General features: G+C 48.7%; 1 protein-coding gene across 1 annotated transcript in view; it reads left to right on the top strand.

The window, feature by feature from the left end:
* PRKCB (protein kinase C beta) overlaps positions 1–13534 on the top strand; it is a 457504-nt gene that overhangs the window by 224885 nt on the left and 219085 nt on the right. The window contains exons 5-6 of the mRNA XM_004705718.2: positions 5023–5134; positions 7482–7610. Coding sequence (XP_004705775.2) covers positions 5023–5134; positions 7482–7610 — 241 coding nt within the window. The remainder of the gene's footprint in view (positions 1–5022; positions 5135–7481; positions 7611–13534) is intronic.

Below are 13534 nucleotides of genomic sequence, written 5' to 3'. Positions count from 1 at the left end.
TCTTCTTTTGCATTAAGCAGGAGGAAGCCCTGAGCTCCTCCTACAGGCTGTCTACCCCCGCCTTCCCCCACCCCGTGTGATAGAACTGTTATTTTCCTTCACAGGGACTCTTCAAGGGGGTACAGGGGGGACTGTTTTATGACCCTGAACGTGAGCTCTATTTTCAGGAACCCAAGATTGTGTCTCCTTGTCCAGGGACAGAGATTGGATTAGTTAAGAAGCCAATTGGGAGGCCTGTGTTCCTTCCCACTTGATGAATTTCAAGCCCCGCTGTTTGTTACTAGGGCAGCACCCAGCACCCTCGAGCAGGACAGGTAGGTGCTGTGTGATCTGGTTCAGGTTGAGAGCACCACAAAATCCTGCTGGCTAGCGCGGACCCCAGCACTGCAAGCTTGGCCAGTCGAACTCTCCAAAGGTCAGTCATGTATCTGTCTGGCTGCGGAAACGTGGAATGCCGTCACAGGACCCTTGTTCCTGACGAAGACGCAGGCTAACAAAAGTCCTTTGTGAGCGGGGCTCATTTTCATCCAGTAAATTCACCGCTGTGGATGGAGAGAACGTTCTTCCACACCCAAACGTTCTCAGGTGCTTCCACTTTGTAGTCAGCCCGTTCCCCACCCGCAGGCCCTGATCCACCCATCTGACTTCTGCCCCTGTCGTTTTGCCTCTTCCAGGATTCATGCAACTGGAATCATCCAACTGTCTGTTGTCATCTTTGCACTTGGCTCCTTCTTCTTAGCACCATGACTCTGAGGTTCTCGAATGGTGTGATGTGTATCTGTTGTGATGTGTATCTGTTGTGTGTTTTCTTTTGTTGTGGAGAAGTGTTCCATTGTGTGGGTCTCGTTACTGGATGGTCCACGAGTCCACTGAAGGGCATTGTTACTGCTTTCTGTTTTTAGCTATAAATGTTTATGTGCTCATGTTTGTTTGGCCAGCTGCCTGGCCAAACTGGCTGGAAGAGCTCCATCTCGGTACCCCTTCCAGAAAAGGGGTGACCCAATGGAATGTGCAAACGATAGAATAATATCACTGATATCACCTGCCAGTAAATTTCACTGCAGATCATTCAACAGCGAATCCAGGAGTACATTGACGGGGAGCTGCCAGAAATTCAGGATGGATTCAGAAGAGGACGTGGCACAAGAGATATCATTGCTGATGTCAGATGGATCTTGGCTGAGAGCAGAGAAGACCAGAAAGTTGTTTACTTGTGTTCTATTAGCTATTCAAAGACATTTGACTGTGTGAATTATAACAAACTGTAGCTAGCCTTGAGAAGAATGGGAATTTCTTAACCCTTTACTGTGCTCGTGACAAACTTATACATGGATCAAGAGGCAGTTGTGTGAATAGAAAAAGGGAATAGTGCATGATTTAAACTCAAGAAAAGTGTGTGTCGGGGTTGTATCTTCTTACCCTTCTTTTTCAATCTGTATGCCGAGTGAATAATCAGAGATGGTGGACTGTATGAAATAGAGCCTGGCACCAGGAAGGCGTATTAACGATGTGCAGAGGCCACAACCTTGCTTGCTGAAAAGGAAGAGGGCTGCAAACACATGCTGATGAAGATCAATGATTGCAGCTTTCTGTATGGATCACAACCCAGTACCTAGAGAGCCCAAATTCTCACAACTGGACTAATAGGCAACATCCTGACAAGTGGAGAAAAGATTGAAGTTGTCAGGGATTCGTCTTGCTTGGATCCACAATCAGGTCTCATGGAAGCAGCAGTCAAGAGATCAACTAACACACTGCATTGGGTCCATCTGCTGCACAAGACCCCTTTAAAGTATTGCAAGGCAAGGGTGTTACTTTGAGGACGAAGGAGTGCCTGGCCCAGGTCCTGATAGTTTTCAATGGCCTCATAAGTACGGAGAGGTTGGACACCGAAGAAGGAAGACTGACGAAGAATTGATGTGTTTGCAGAATGTTGAAAGTACAACAGGCTGATAAAAGAACAAACATCTGCTTTGGAAGAAGTACAGCTCGGGTACTCCTTAGAAGCAAAGATGGCGAGACTTCATCTCATGTATCATGTTAACAGGATAGACCAGTCCTTGGAAAGAGGACACCATGCTTGGTGGCGGGGGAGAGGCAAAGAGGAAGGTTGTCCACAAGATAGATTGCCACAGTGGCTGCACTAATGGCTCAGACGAAAGAACATCTGTGCAGATGGCCAGGACGAGGCGGTCCTCGGCTCTGTGGTACATAGGAGGGTTGCTGTGAGTTGGAGTTGACTCAGGCCACCTCACAACAAACAACAACAACAACATTTTTGTTTTACTCGGGTAAATACCTGGGAATGGGACTTATGGGTCTATGTTCAGTGTATGTTTGAGTTTATAAGAAACCGCCAAATGATTCCAAAGGAATTGTACCATTTTGCATCCCCCCACCCCGCCTGGATGGAAACATTCCCGTTGTGCTGTATCCTCGTCAGCACTTGCTATTGTCGGTCTTAATTATTTTTAGCAGTTCTAGTAAGTATAAAGATTCCTTTTGCTTTTAAAAAATTCAATTTGTTAGAATATTCAGTACTTCATCGTACATGAAGTCAGGTCGACTTAGCCTGTTTATTTATTTATTCGTTGGGTCTCTACAAGGATCACATCACTTTTGCTCCCATCATATAAATGTCACGAAGGTACTTGTAGATAGCACAGTGCCTGGCCCCTAATAGGTTTGCTCAATCCATGCACACGAGCAAATTTGTCAACGAGGGAAGGTGTGATAGCAATCAAGGGCTTTGGCATCCGGTTAGCCTTGGGTTGGGATGTAAGGTCCGTGTTGTTAGCTTCTACTATATACTGCTTAGCCAAGAAGGCCACTTGGGGGCTGGTTGGGGGAAAAATGGAATTTTGCTGTTCCACAGTAGAGGTCGAGCCTCCACAGTACAGGTCGAGCAAAGAGCCTGTGCAGAGGCAGACGGTCCTGAAAGGCTGGGCATGTTTGGGCGGGTGAACAGTGAGTCCTGTGCGGTGGGCACCTAGTGCGTGGGGGTGGTCAGAGTTGGAGCGAACATCGCAAAGGTGTTGACAGCCGAGTAGGTACAGTTGAGAACGCTGGTGGCATACTAGGTTATGTGTTGGGCTGCTACCTGTGGGGCCGGCAGTTTGAAACCACCCACTGATCCACAGTAGCAGAATGTTGAGGCTTTCTATTCAGGTAAAAGATTCAGTCTCAGAACCCCACAGAGGCACCTGGCTCCCTGAGTTGGAACACAACTCAATGGCAGTTTGATGTGCCGGCTGATCTGTCTTGATGTTGCCAGTTGCCGGCCAGTTGGTGCTGCCTCGTGGTGATGCCACATACATAGGACAAACCATTGCCCAGCCCTCACCCTCGCCCTGATCACCATTGTTGTTGTTCGGGGCCTTCGAGTTGGTCCCAACTTATAGCGACTTTGTGCACCATGGAACGGAGCCCTACCCAGTCCTGGATCATCGCACAAGGAGTCTTATGTTTGAGCCCAGTGTTGCAGCCACTGTGTCCATCCACCTGGCCGGAGGCCTTCCTCTTTATTGCTGCCCGCCTCTTTCCCAAGCAGGATGCCCTCCCGAGAGACTGGTCTCTCCTGCTCAAGTCCATTGTTGGAGCCAGCCTTGTGGGCTGGTTTTCCAGCATGATATTGGACAGCGTTCTGTGGAGACCCACAGGGTTTTCCCTAGCTACCGGTCTGAAGGAGATAGCCATGCTTTCTTCCCAGTGTGCCTTAGTTTAGAAGTTCCACCCTGGGGACTCAGCTGGTATTGAGATACTTGTGGCATCGCTTCCAGCAGCACACAAACCACCGCAGGGTGACGGATGGGTAAGGGTCTACATCTTTCACAGATTAATTCATTCATTGCCTTTATTTTAAAGACCGGGAAAGTGAAGCACAGGGCGATTGGATCAGTTGCACAAAGGCATAGAACTAAGCAATTGAGTTATAGAGCAGAGCTAGGATTTGAACGCAGGCAGCTTACACTCCGAAGTCTTTCCCTTAAGCCACCGCCATTACATTACCAGGTGATGAGAAGGAATGTGTATTAGTTGGTGAACAGTCTGAGCTGCTGGGACAGAGCCCCCAGATTGTATTGACTTAAATTAGACACACTGACTTTCTCAGAGATGTCAGTCCAAAGAGGCAAAGCCCAAAGGTGATAGGATATCTTTCTTCATCCTTCTAAGCACACTAACCTTGAGCCTAAGGCAATTGCTCCAGTTCTTGGCGTCTTCCACCTCGTCGGGAGGTGGGAAAGCGTAAGGGGAGCTCATTGGCCAGAACACAATGACACGGGCATAACAAGCTTCAAGGAGATGAGGAAATGCAGTCTCTAATGGGGCGCTCATAATCCCTGTAAAAACTCAGGGTTCTCTTACTAAAAGAAAGAGTGGATATGGGTGGGCAACTTGCAGTCTGTGCCACAGCTCATAATCAATGGATGTTAAACTTCATTCCACAGGTGGTGAGCACCAGGTAAGTGCCTCTAAGGAGGGATATGCCAGGTTCAGATTGGGGTTTTGGATCTCTCTGGGAGCTTGCTGGGTGGATCGAGGTGAGCAAGGAGGTCTGTTTAATAGATTTCCCTATCCCTGTGTTCTGCCGTTTCTAGAGTCCTGGCAGGAGACAGTAGCTTGGTTTCTCAGGTGCTTCCAGATGGAAGGAAGGAAAGATGTTGTCCACCAATATCCATTCTTCCCTTTAATAAGACAACCCTGGAGTTTTCACAGAGAGTGTAGAGGTCCAACTAGAGACCACACTTCCCAGATTCCTTTGCAGCTCAGTGTGGTCAGATGATTGTGTTAGAATGGCAACCGTCAGTTTCCTTGGCCATTCATTCATTCATGACTGAATTGATTCATTCATTCATTCATTCATTGATCAAGCATCGCGTCTGGATGTCTGGATCGGGTGCTAGGGATGGTATGATGAATGATGGGACCAACCGGTGAGTTCTCAAGTAACGCTTACTGCAGCGTGATCCCTAACATGCAACACCTACACTGCTCTGCTCTGTTTGCTTCTCTTTGCTGCAGGACCCCCGGAGCAAACACAAGTTTAAGATCCACACCTACTCCAGCCCCACGTTTTGTGACCACTGTGGGTCCCTGCTGTACGGACTCATCCACCAGGGGATGAAATGCGACAGTAAGTACCCTTGATCTCAGGTTGCACCTTCGTGGTTCTCAACCTGTAGGGTCGCCACCCCTTTAGGGGTCAAAGGACCCTTTCACATGGGTTGCCTAAGACATAGGAAAACACATAAATATTTCACAACATATAATTCCATATTGTTTTGTGATTAATCACTATGCTTTCATTATGTTCCATTTATAACAAGGAAAACACATCCTGCATATCAGATATTTACATGACGATTCATAACTAGCAAAATGACAGTGATGAAGTAGCCACGGAAATAATTCTGTGGTTGGGGGGAATCACCACAGCATGAGGAACTGTATTCAAGGGTCGCAGCATTAGGAAGGTGGGAGAACCACTGAGGTAAGGCAATCCTTGGGCTGGGCTTGCTTGTGAATATGTGGTGGGTTACTGGGTGGCCTGGCCGGCTTCCCTCCCTCATCTGAAGGATAGCTGCCTGGCACCGGGACGAGGAGGATGAGGGGCCACATGTCCTGCGTCTTCAGCAGGCAAGTCCAGTCTTAGTCCGATGGACTGAACCGGGTTACAAGAGCTTTGAGAGGGTACCGCCTATGACACGCACTCTTCAGGTGTTTGCCTGTGTCATATTTACCCCGGTCCCACGGGTCAAAGTCGCAAGGAGAGGGTCACAGCCAACATAACCAGAGACAGCAGGTGCGAGTGGGACTCTCCCTTCTGGCCCCCCACCGCCCTTCTCTCCCCACAATACATTTCTAGTTTCCATAACTTGCCGGAAGTGGGAATTTACCCTCTGCTGCCTCTCCGAGTTTGGGCGGCCTGAGAAGGAGCCCACTCAGTACCCTGTGTCTCAGGGAAGCCATGTCCCCAGCTCCTGGGAAACCCCTGCAATGCAGGTCCCAGGGGGAGGAGTCAGTCTCTCAGTGGCTCTCCACGTGGAGCGAGGCTCCATTAGTGCACACTCTCCTGGGGCAGGTGCCATCCTGGGAGACATCGGGGAAATCAAGCAGCCCAGTGGCCCTGTGGAGGAGTGTGCAGAAGCTCTTCAACACACAGGTCTAGGGATCTGATTCTGTTTACAGGCATATTTTATTGGGCCTGCCTTTTTTGTGTGATTGTTGTAATCATTTGTGGCCCAGACCCTCCCCTGGCCCCACCCTCCATTGTCACTTGATTCCCAGATCTTTGGGGTCCCGGTGGGGAAAAGAATGAGGTTTTCTACTCTCATGAAGATTCACAGTCTCAGAACCCCACAGAGGGCAGTTCTGCCCTGTCCTGGGGGTTGTGGTGAGTTGGAATCAACTTGAAGTCTTTTTTTTGGGGGGGGGATTTGAATTTTGGAGGTCTGCTGGTGCAGCCAGTGAAGCCTTGGGCTGTTGTTTTGAGCCCACCGGCCCCTCCGAGTGGAAAGAGGAGGAGGTCTTCCCTGCAGCAGTTCTGCTGTGTCCTGTGGGGTGGCTGTGAGTCAGAATGGATGTGACAGCAGCAGGGTTTAGTTTACTGGGTCTCAGCTCTGCCCCTCACTGTGACTTGCCCTTGACTGCAGACTACTGCCTAGACCAGGGCTGGGTCACGGTCCATGGTTGGCTGATGCAGGAGCCAAAAGTCCAGCCTCTTGACTCTGTGGGGACAACTGGAGAGACAGCTCCTCCTGGGCTCCCAATTCCAATCAGCTTCAGTTGTACCGAGTGTGGCCCTCAGTCCAGTCCTGCCTCGCTCAGGAGAGCGAGGTGGAGAGCCCAAGACTCTCCTACGAACCTGCTTCCAAATGCCTGCCCCAGAGCCTGTGTTTAGAGAGCTTGATCTACTGTTAAATTTGCTGTGGATATTCAAAAATCAGGACAAGCCACCAAAAAGGCTGGATTCTTGTTTACCTTGGAAAGGACAAAGAAGGAGGAGAGATCTTGGCACTCTTGGCTTGCATTCCTGCATGGCTGGTCCCTGGCAGGATGCTACTCCTTAGATGGCCCAGCCTCACTCGCCCCAGGGACCCTAGAAGTGGCTGATGCCAGCTCCTGAACAGTGGCTCCAAGAGGCTGTTTCCAGCCCCCCCCCTCCCCCGCGTCTCTAGGAAGGACAGATCAGTCTCCTGAGCTCATCAGAGTTTGAGGGTAATAGCCAGAGAAGCCCCCACATTCCCGGAGGTTAATTTCCATGGTGTACTGCAGGTGGGGAAGCATAAACTAGAGGGAGAGAGGCAGGGAGGGAGGGAGGGAGCCGGGGGGGGGGAGGGGGGGAGACCCTGGCATAGACAGTTGGTCTTGGTCAGGCTTGTAGTTCTCAGCTGCCATGACCAGCCTGGCCCAGGGTGGGGGCCAGGCAGATACCATCACCACACCCACCCCGGCCTGATCTTCGCCTCTCTCCTTCACAGCCTGCATGATGAACGTGCACAAGCGCTGCGTGATGAATGTCCCCAGCCTCTGCGGTACCGACCACACAGAGCGCCGCGGGCGCATCTACATCCAGGCCAACATCGAGAGGGACGTTCTCATTGTTGTCGGTAGGTGGCGCCGGCCTCCTGTGGTTCCTCACCTTGAGGCACTGTGCGTTTGAAGAGGGGCTGGTAGAGGGATGGGGGGGGGCTACCTCTCGATTACCCAGAGAGGACGGTCGCACGAGGGAGGGGTGGGACACTGCCTTCAGACCCCCGCCCCCACTTAGGGCACCGAACCTGAGTAACTGCGCCTTCGCAAGGCTGTACCGTCTCAGCACCTGAAGCGGTGGGCTCAGCTCAGAGAGGGGTCCCTGAGCCCCACCCTCCGCTTTCACAGGACCCTCCTCTTCTCCCTCTCCCACTCGTGCCTTTGAGGTTTGACGTTCCATTTCCTTTATCAAGAGAGAGGATGTGCGTTCGTTCCCCAGAAATTGCCGGTGGGGGCTGGGGTCTTCATGATAAACACCAGGTGCGAGATAGAGGACCCGGGATGCAGCATGCAATCCAGCGGAGCCCCTGGGCTTGCCATTGTATTTGACATATCCCTTCGTCAACCTGCTGGTGGCGTCACTGTCCTCATTGCCCCCGTCTGAGATAACGCATTCTCCAAAGAGAGGGAGGCAATACGCAGGCTAGAGAGGGGGCCATGGACCGGGGGAGGGGAAGACTAGATATCTTGTGCACGTTTAACTGACTGCTCAGGGGACACTTGACTTGCAATTTAGAGGGTTCAGCGAAAAGGGAACTCCCGGTGCTGAGCCATGTGCCATGTGCTTGAGAATGAAAGCCGCCCTCGGGAAGAAAGCCGCATGGTCACAGGGCACAGGCTGCTATTGACTGGATCAGACACGGATGGAAACAAGATGCTGTGGATTGGCGGGTCAGGAGGTTGATGGCGGAGGAAATTGCTTTTCCAAAAATTGGTTGTTTTCCGGGGCCCAGCAGTTCTCTTGTGGTGGGAGAGTCGAGAGCCTTTTGCCCACCGCTGTAAGAAAAATCTCACATAGAATTTCTGTTTGAAACCAAGTTTTGTGAGGCCCAGTGGGCTTGTAGGCACGGAATATCCCTTTGCATTGCATTCTTTCTGAGGAAGGTCAGTGCTGTTTGGGGGCCTGGGGGAGAAGCCTGCAATCATTGCAGGGCCAAACAACCTCGCTTTGCCTCTATGATGAATGTCTAAACTTTCGCTTTCTAAAAACAAAAATAAAAATCCTTGCTGTGGAGTTTACACCCCAATGCTAGCAACCCCGTAGGGCAGGGCTGAATCGTTTCAGGTTTCTGAAGCTGTAAGTCTCTGTGGGAGCAGACTGCCACAACTTCAAACCACCCACATCTCAGCTGAACTCTCTCCCCACTGGGACCCAGGTGCCTTTACTAGTTGTTGGTGTTGGAGGTGACCGAGTTAACACAGCCCTCTGCAAACAGCAAAGTCAGTGGTTGGAAACCATCGGCTTGTGAGAGAGAAGGATGAGACTGTCTGCGCCCTAAAAGATTCCAAGTTTTGGGAACCCTCTGGGGCAGTTCTACTCTGCGGTCCAGGGTTGCTCTGAATCAGACTGGCTCCACAGCAGTGGGTTTGGGATGGAGCTGTTGTGGAGCAATCGCGATACTTTTCTGCCTTCTAGCGGCATGATTTAGGAACTGCACCAGTTTGGAAAATGATCCTGGGCGGTTGGTTCACAGCGCTCCAAGCTTACATGTCATTTCCTTCCGTCCTCGTGATAATCTTCGCAGGTATTTGTTCTCATCTCATTTTATAATAAAGAGACCGATGCTCTGAGAAGCCAACCACTTCCCTAGGCTCATACCCAGAGTAATAATCATAAAGTAAAAAGCATAGCAATCATAATGGAATGCTTTCTCTTTATTTTTTGAAATTTTCTCTTTATTGCTTGAATATGATTTCTTTACTGTGTGTCATTGCACTGAGTAGTTCACTGCAGGCTGTGCCATGTGTATCTTTCCAACACCACTAATGACATCGGGAAGGCACGCCTTAGTCCTGAAAGGATCATAGTTGCTTTTCAACACTTTCGAAAGCCCTGGGCTGCACATTTACCCGGATGCAGTGCGTCATTTAATCTCTTGACTGTTGCTTCTGTCAGCCTTGATTGTGGAGGCAAGCAAGATGAAATCCTTAACGACTGCGACCCTTTCTCCATTTATCCCGATGTCCCTTATTGGCCTAATTATGGCCATTCTGCTTGTCTTCGCATTGATTTGTCCCACATACTGAAGGCTGCAATCCTGGATCTTCGTCCGCAAGTGCCTCACGTCCTCCTCACTTTAAGCAAACCTAGGTTGTTTCGTCTGCATATTGCAGGTTGTTAAAAAGCATTCCTCCATTCCTGATGCCAAAGTCTTCTTCCTAGAATCTGGTTTTGTTGTTATTGTTTGCTCAGCAGCTAGATTGATTAAATATGGTGCACATCTTTTCTGATTTGAAAACATGAATGGTATTCCCTGGCTCTATTCACACAACTTCCTCTTGATCCAGTACAGGTTCTGCATGAGCACAATGAAGTGTTCTGGAATTCCTATTCTTCTCATGGCTATCCATAGATTGTTTATGCATGCAAACCCATGCCCTGGCACCGTCAATGAAACCTAAGCCAACATCTTTCTGGAATTCTTTGTTTTCAGCCAAGATCCACTTGACATTCACAATGACATCCCGACAAGGGAACAACAAGTGATGGAAATTGGGGGTGAGGTGGGTGTGGGAGGCCTGGTAGGGCATGATCAAGGGCAATGTAACCAAGAGGAATTGCTGAAACCCTGGTGGGGACTGAGCATGATAGTGGGACAGGAGGAAAGTCAAGGGAAATAGAGGAAAGAGGCAAAGGGCATTCATAGAGGTCTAGATAAAGACATGTACATATGCAAATATATTTATATATGAGGATGGGGAAATAGATCTATGTGCCTATATTGATAGGTTTAGTATTAAGGTAGCAGAAGGACATTGGGCCTCCACTCAAGTACTCCCTCAATGCAAGAATACTTTTCTTTTATTAAATTGGCATTCTATGATGCTCACCTTCCCGACACAACCGCTGAAGACAAAGCGGGTGAATAAGCAAATGTGGTGAAGAAAGTTTATGGTGCCCGGCTATCAAAAGATATAGCATCTGGGGTCTTTAAAGCTTGAAGGTAAACAAGAGGCCATCTAGCTCAGAAGCAACAAAGCTCACATGGAAGAAGCACACCAGCCTGTGTGATCGCGAGGTGCCCAAGGGATCAGTTATCAGGTGTCAAAGAACAAGAAATCATATCATTGTGTGCTCACCTCCATGATACGATCGCTGAAGACAAATGGGTGCATAAGCAAATGTGGCAAAGAAAGCTGATGGTTCCCAGCTATCAAAAGATATAGTGTCTGGGGTCTTAAAGGCTTGAAAGTAAACAAGCGGCCATCTAGCTCAGAAGCAACAAAGCCCACATGGAAGAAGCACTATGCAATCCCGAGGTGTCGAAGGGATCAGGTATAAGGCATCATCAGAACAAAAAATCTTACCATCGTGAATGATGCGGGGAGTATGGAGCGGAGACTCAAAACCCATTTGCCTATGCAATCCCGAGGTGTCGAAGGGATCAGGTATAAGGCATCATCAGAACAAAAAATCTTACCATCGTGAATGATGCGGGGAGTATGGAGCGGAGACCCAAAACCCATTTGTAGGCCACTGGAGATCCCCTTGCAGAGGGGTCTCGGGGAGGAGACGAGCCAGTCAGGGTGTGATGTAGCAATGCTGAAATATACAACTTTCCTCTAGTTCCTAAATGCTTTCTCTGCCCCCCACTATCATGATCCGAATTCTACCTTGCAAGTCTGGCTAGACCAGAGGCTGTACACTGGTACAGATAGGAACTGGAAACACAGGAAATCCAGGGCGGATGATCCCTTCAGGACCAGTGGTGTGAGTGGCGATACTGGGAGGGTAGAGGGAGAGTGGGTTGTAAAGGGAACCAATGACAAGGATCTACATGTGACCTCCTCCCTGGGGGATGGACAACAGAAAAGTGGGTGAAGGGAGATGTCAGACAGGGCAAGATGTGACAAAATAACAATTTATAAATTATCAAGGGCTCATGAGGGAGAAGGGAGTGGGAGGGAGGGGAAAAAAAATGAGGACCTGATGCCAGGGGCTTAAGTGGAGAGAAAATGTTTTGAGAATGATGAGGGCAATGAATGTACAAACGTGCTTTACACAATTGCTGTATGTATAGATTGTGATAAGAGTTGTATGAGCCCCTAATGAAACGATAAAAAACAAAACAAAACAATGACATCCCTTGTTCCACATCCTCCTCTGAACCTGGCCTGAACCTCTGGCAGTTCCCTGTCAATGTATTGTTGCAACTGTTGTTGGATGCTCTTCAGCAAAATGTTCCTTGTATGTGATAGCAATGATTTTGTTCTACAATCTGAGCATTCTGTTGGGTCACTTTCTTTGGAATGGGTACCATATGGGTCTCTTCCTTTCCCTTGGCCAATTTCCTGGCACAGGTGATGAGTGCTTTTAGCACTTCATCAGCTTGTTGAAACGTTTCAGTTGGTGTCCCAGCAAGCCCTGAAGCCTTGCTTTGACTAATGCCTTTAGTGCAGATTGAACTTCTTCCTTAAGCACCATTAGTTCTTACTCATATGCTACCTCTTGAAATGGTTCTTTTGGTACAGTGACTCTATATTCTTTCTGTCTTCTTTTGACGTTTCCTGGATGATTCAGTGTTTTGCCCTTAGAATCTTTCAATTTTGCAACTCTAGGTTTGAATATTTCCTTGAGTTCTTTCAGTTTAAGATATGCTGAGCATATTCTTCTTTTTTTGCTTTTCGAACTCTCGGTCTTTGCACATTTCATCAGTATATTTGACATTGTCTTCTCAACATGCCCTTTGAATTTCAGCTCTTGGACTTCATCATTCTTTCCCATGTGTCTTAGCTCCTCTATGATTAAGAGCAAGTTTCAGAGTCTCTTCTGACATCCATTTTGATCTTCCTTTCTTTGATCTTTTCATCTTGAAATCCAGGTGGGATAGATTCATGATCTGACCGTGCTTCACTGCTGACCATAAGCACCTCAGTGGCTAATTCCTTTGAGGGGGACAGCCTGTGCCTTCTTTGTAGTCTGTTCTTAGTGCAGAAGCTCTCTGGGAATCTGTCCACTTTGAAATATCTGTGACACAGCTTCCAGCATCACAGCAACACACAAACCACCACACGAAGACAAACGGACAGACAAGTGGTAGAGGAGGCCCATATCCTTAGGAATGTAGGGCTATGTTTTTATTAGCTCTTTTCCAACTCAGTATCCTGCTGTGTCCTTAACAACGGACACTCCACTGAGTACATTCCATCTACATTGGCAGTCAGACCCAATTTCTTATCCAGATTTATATTCATGATGGTCCCCGGAAAGTTGGAGTTGTTCTTCAGAAGCGAAAGCATTCTCACCACTGTATTGTGCACCATAGTGCTTAGAGGGCAACATGTCCTAGATCAGTGCTTCTCCACCTGCCTGATGCCACGACCCTTGAATACAGTTCCTCATGTGGTGGTGACCCCCCAACCATACAATTATTTTCGTTGCTACTTCATCACTGTCATTTTGCTACTGTGATGAATCGGGTGACCCCCGTGAAAGGGTCATTGACCCCCAAAGGGTGCGCGACCCACAGGTTGAGAACTGCTGTCCTAGATAGCCTTAGATACTTCCAATATTGTGGTATTAAAATCATTCCCAAGATCTGACACCCACATATCAGAAGAAGAAGAGCCTCCAGGAGAATCAAATCCTTGGCTGCCTATTGGGAAAAGTTGAGTGTCACATCGAACTAACGCTGCACTAGTTCCCAAAAGAGATTTAAAAAGTGTGCTCAGAGAAAACAGCCTGATGCCGAAGGCCCATGGAACTGTTGCAAAGCAGAGAAAGTGCTGGCCAGCACAGTGATTCCCACAAGGCCAAGAGAGCCTGAGAAATCTTACAAGG

Source organism: Echinops telfairi, unplaced genomic scaffold (genome assembly GCF_000313985.2).
Source record: "Echinops telfairi isolate 266 unplaced genomic scaffold, ASM31398v2 ScPeMD7_5;HRSCAF=22, whole genome shotgun sequence".
In the NCBI taxonomy this organism is placed as follows: Eukaryota; Metazoa; Chordata; class Mammalia; order Afrosoricida; family Tenrecidae; genus Echinops; species Echinops telfairi.
Note: the sequence above shows the minus strand (reverse complement) of the source record. Positions and strands in the feature narration are given on the sequence as shown.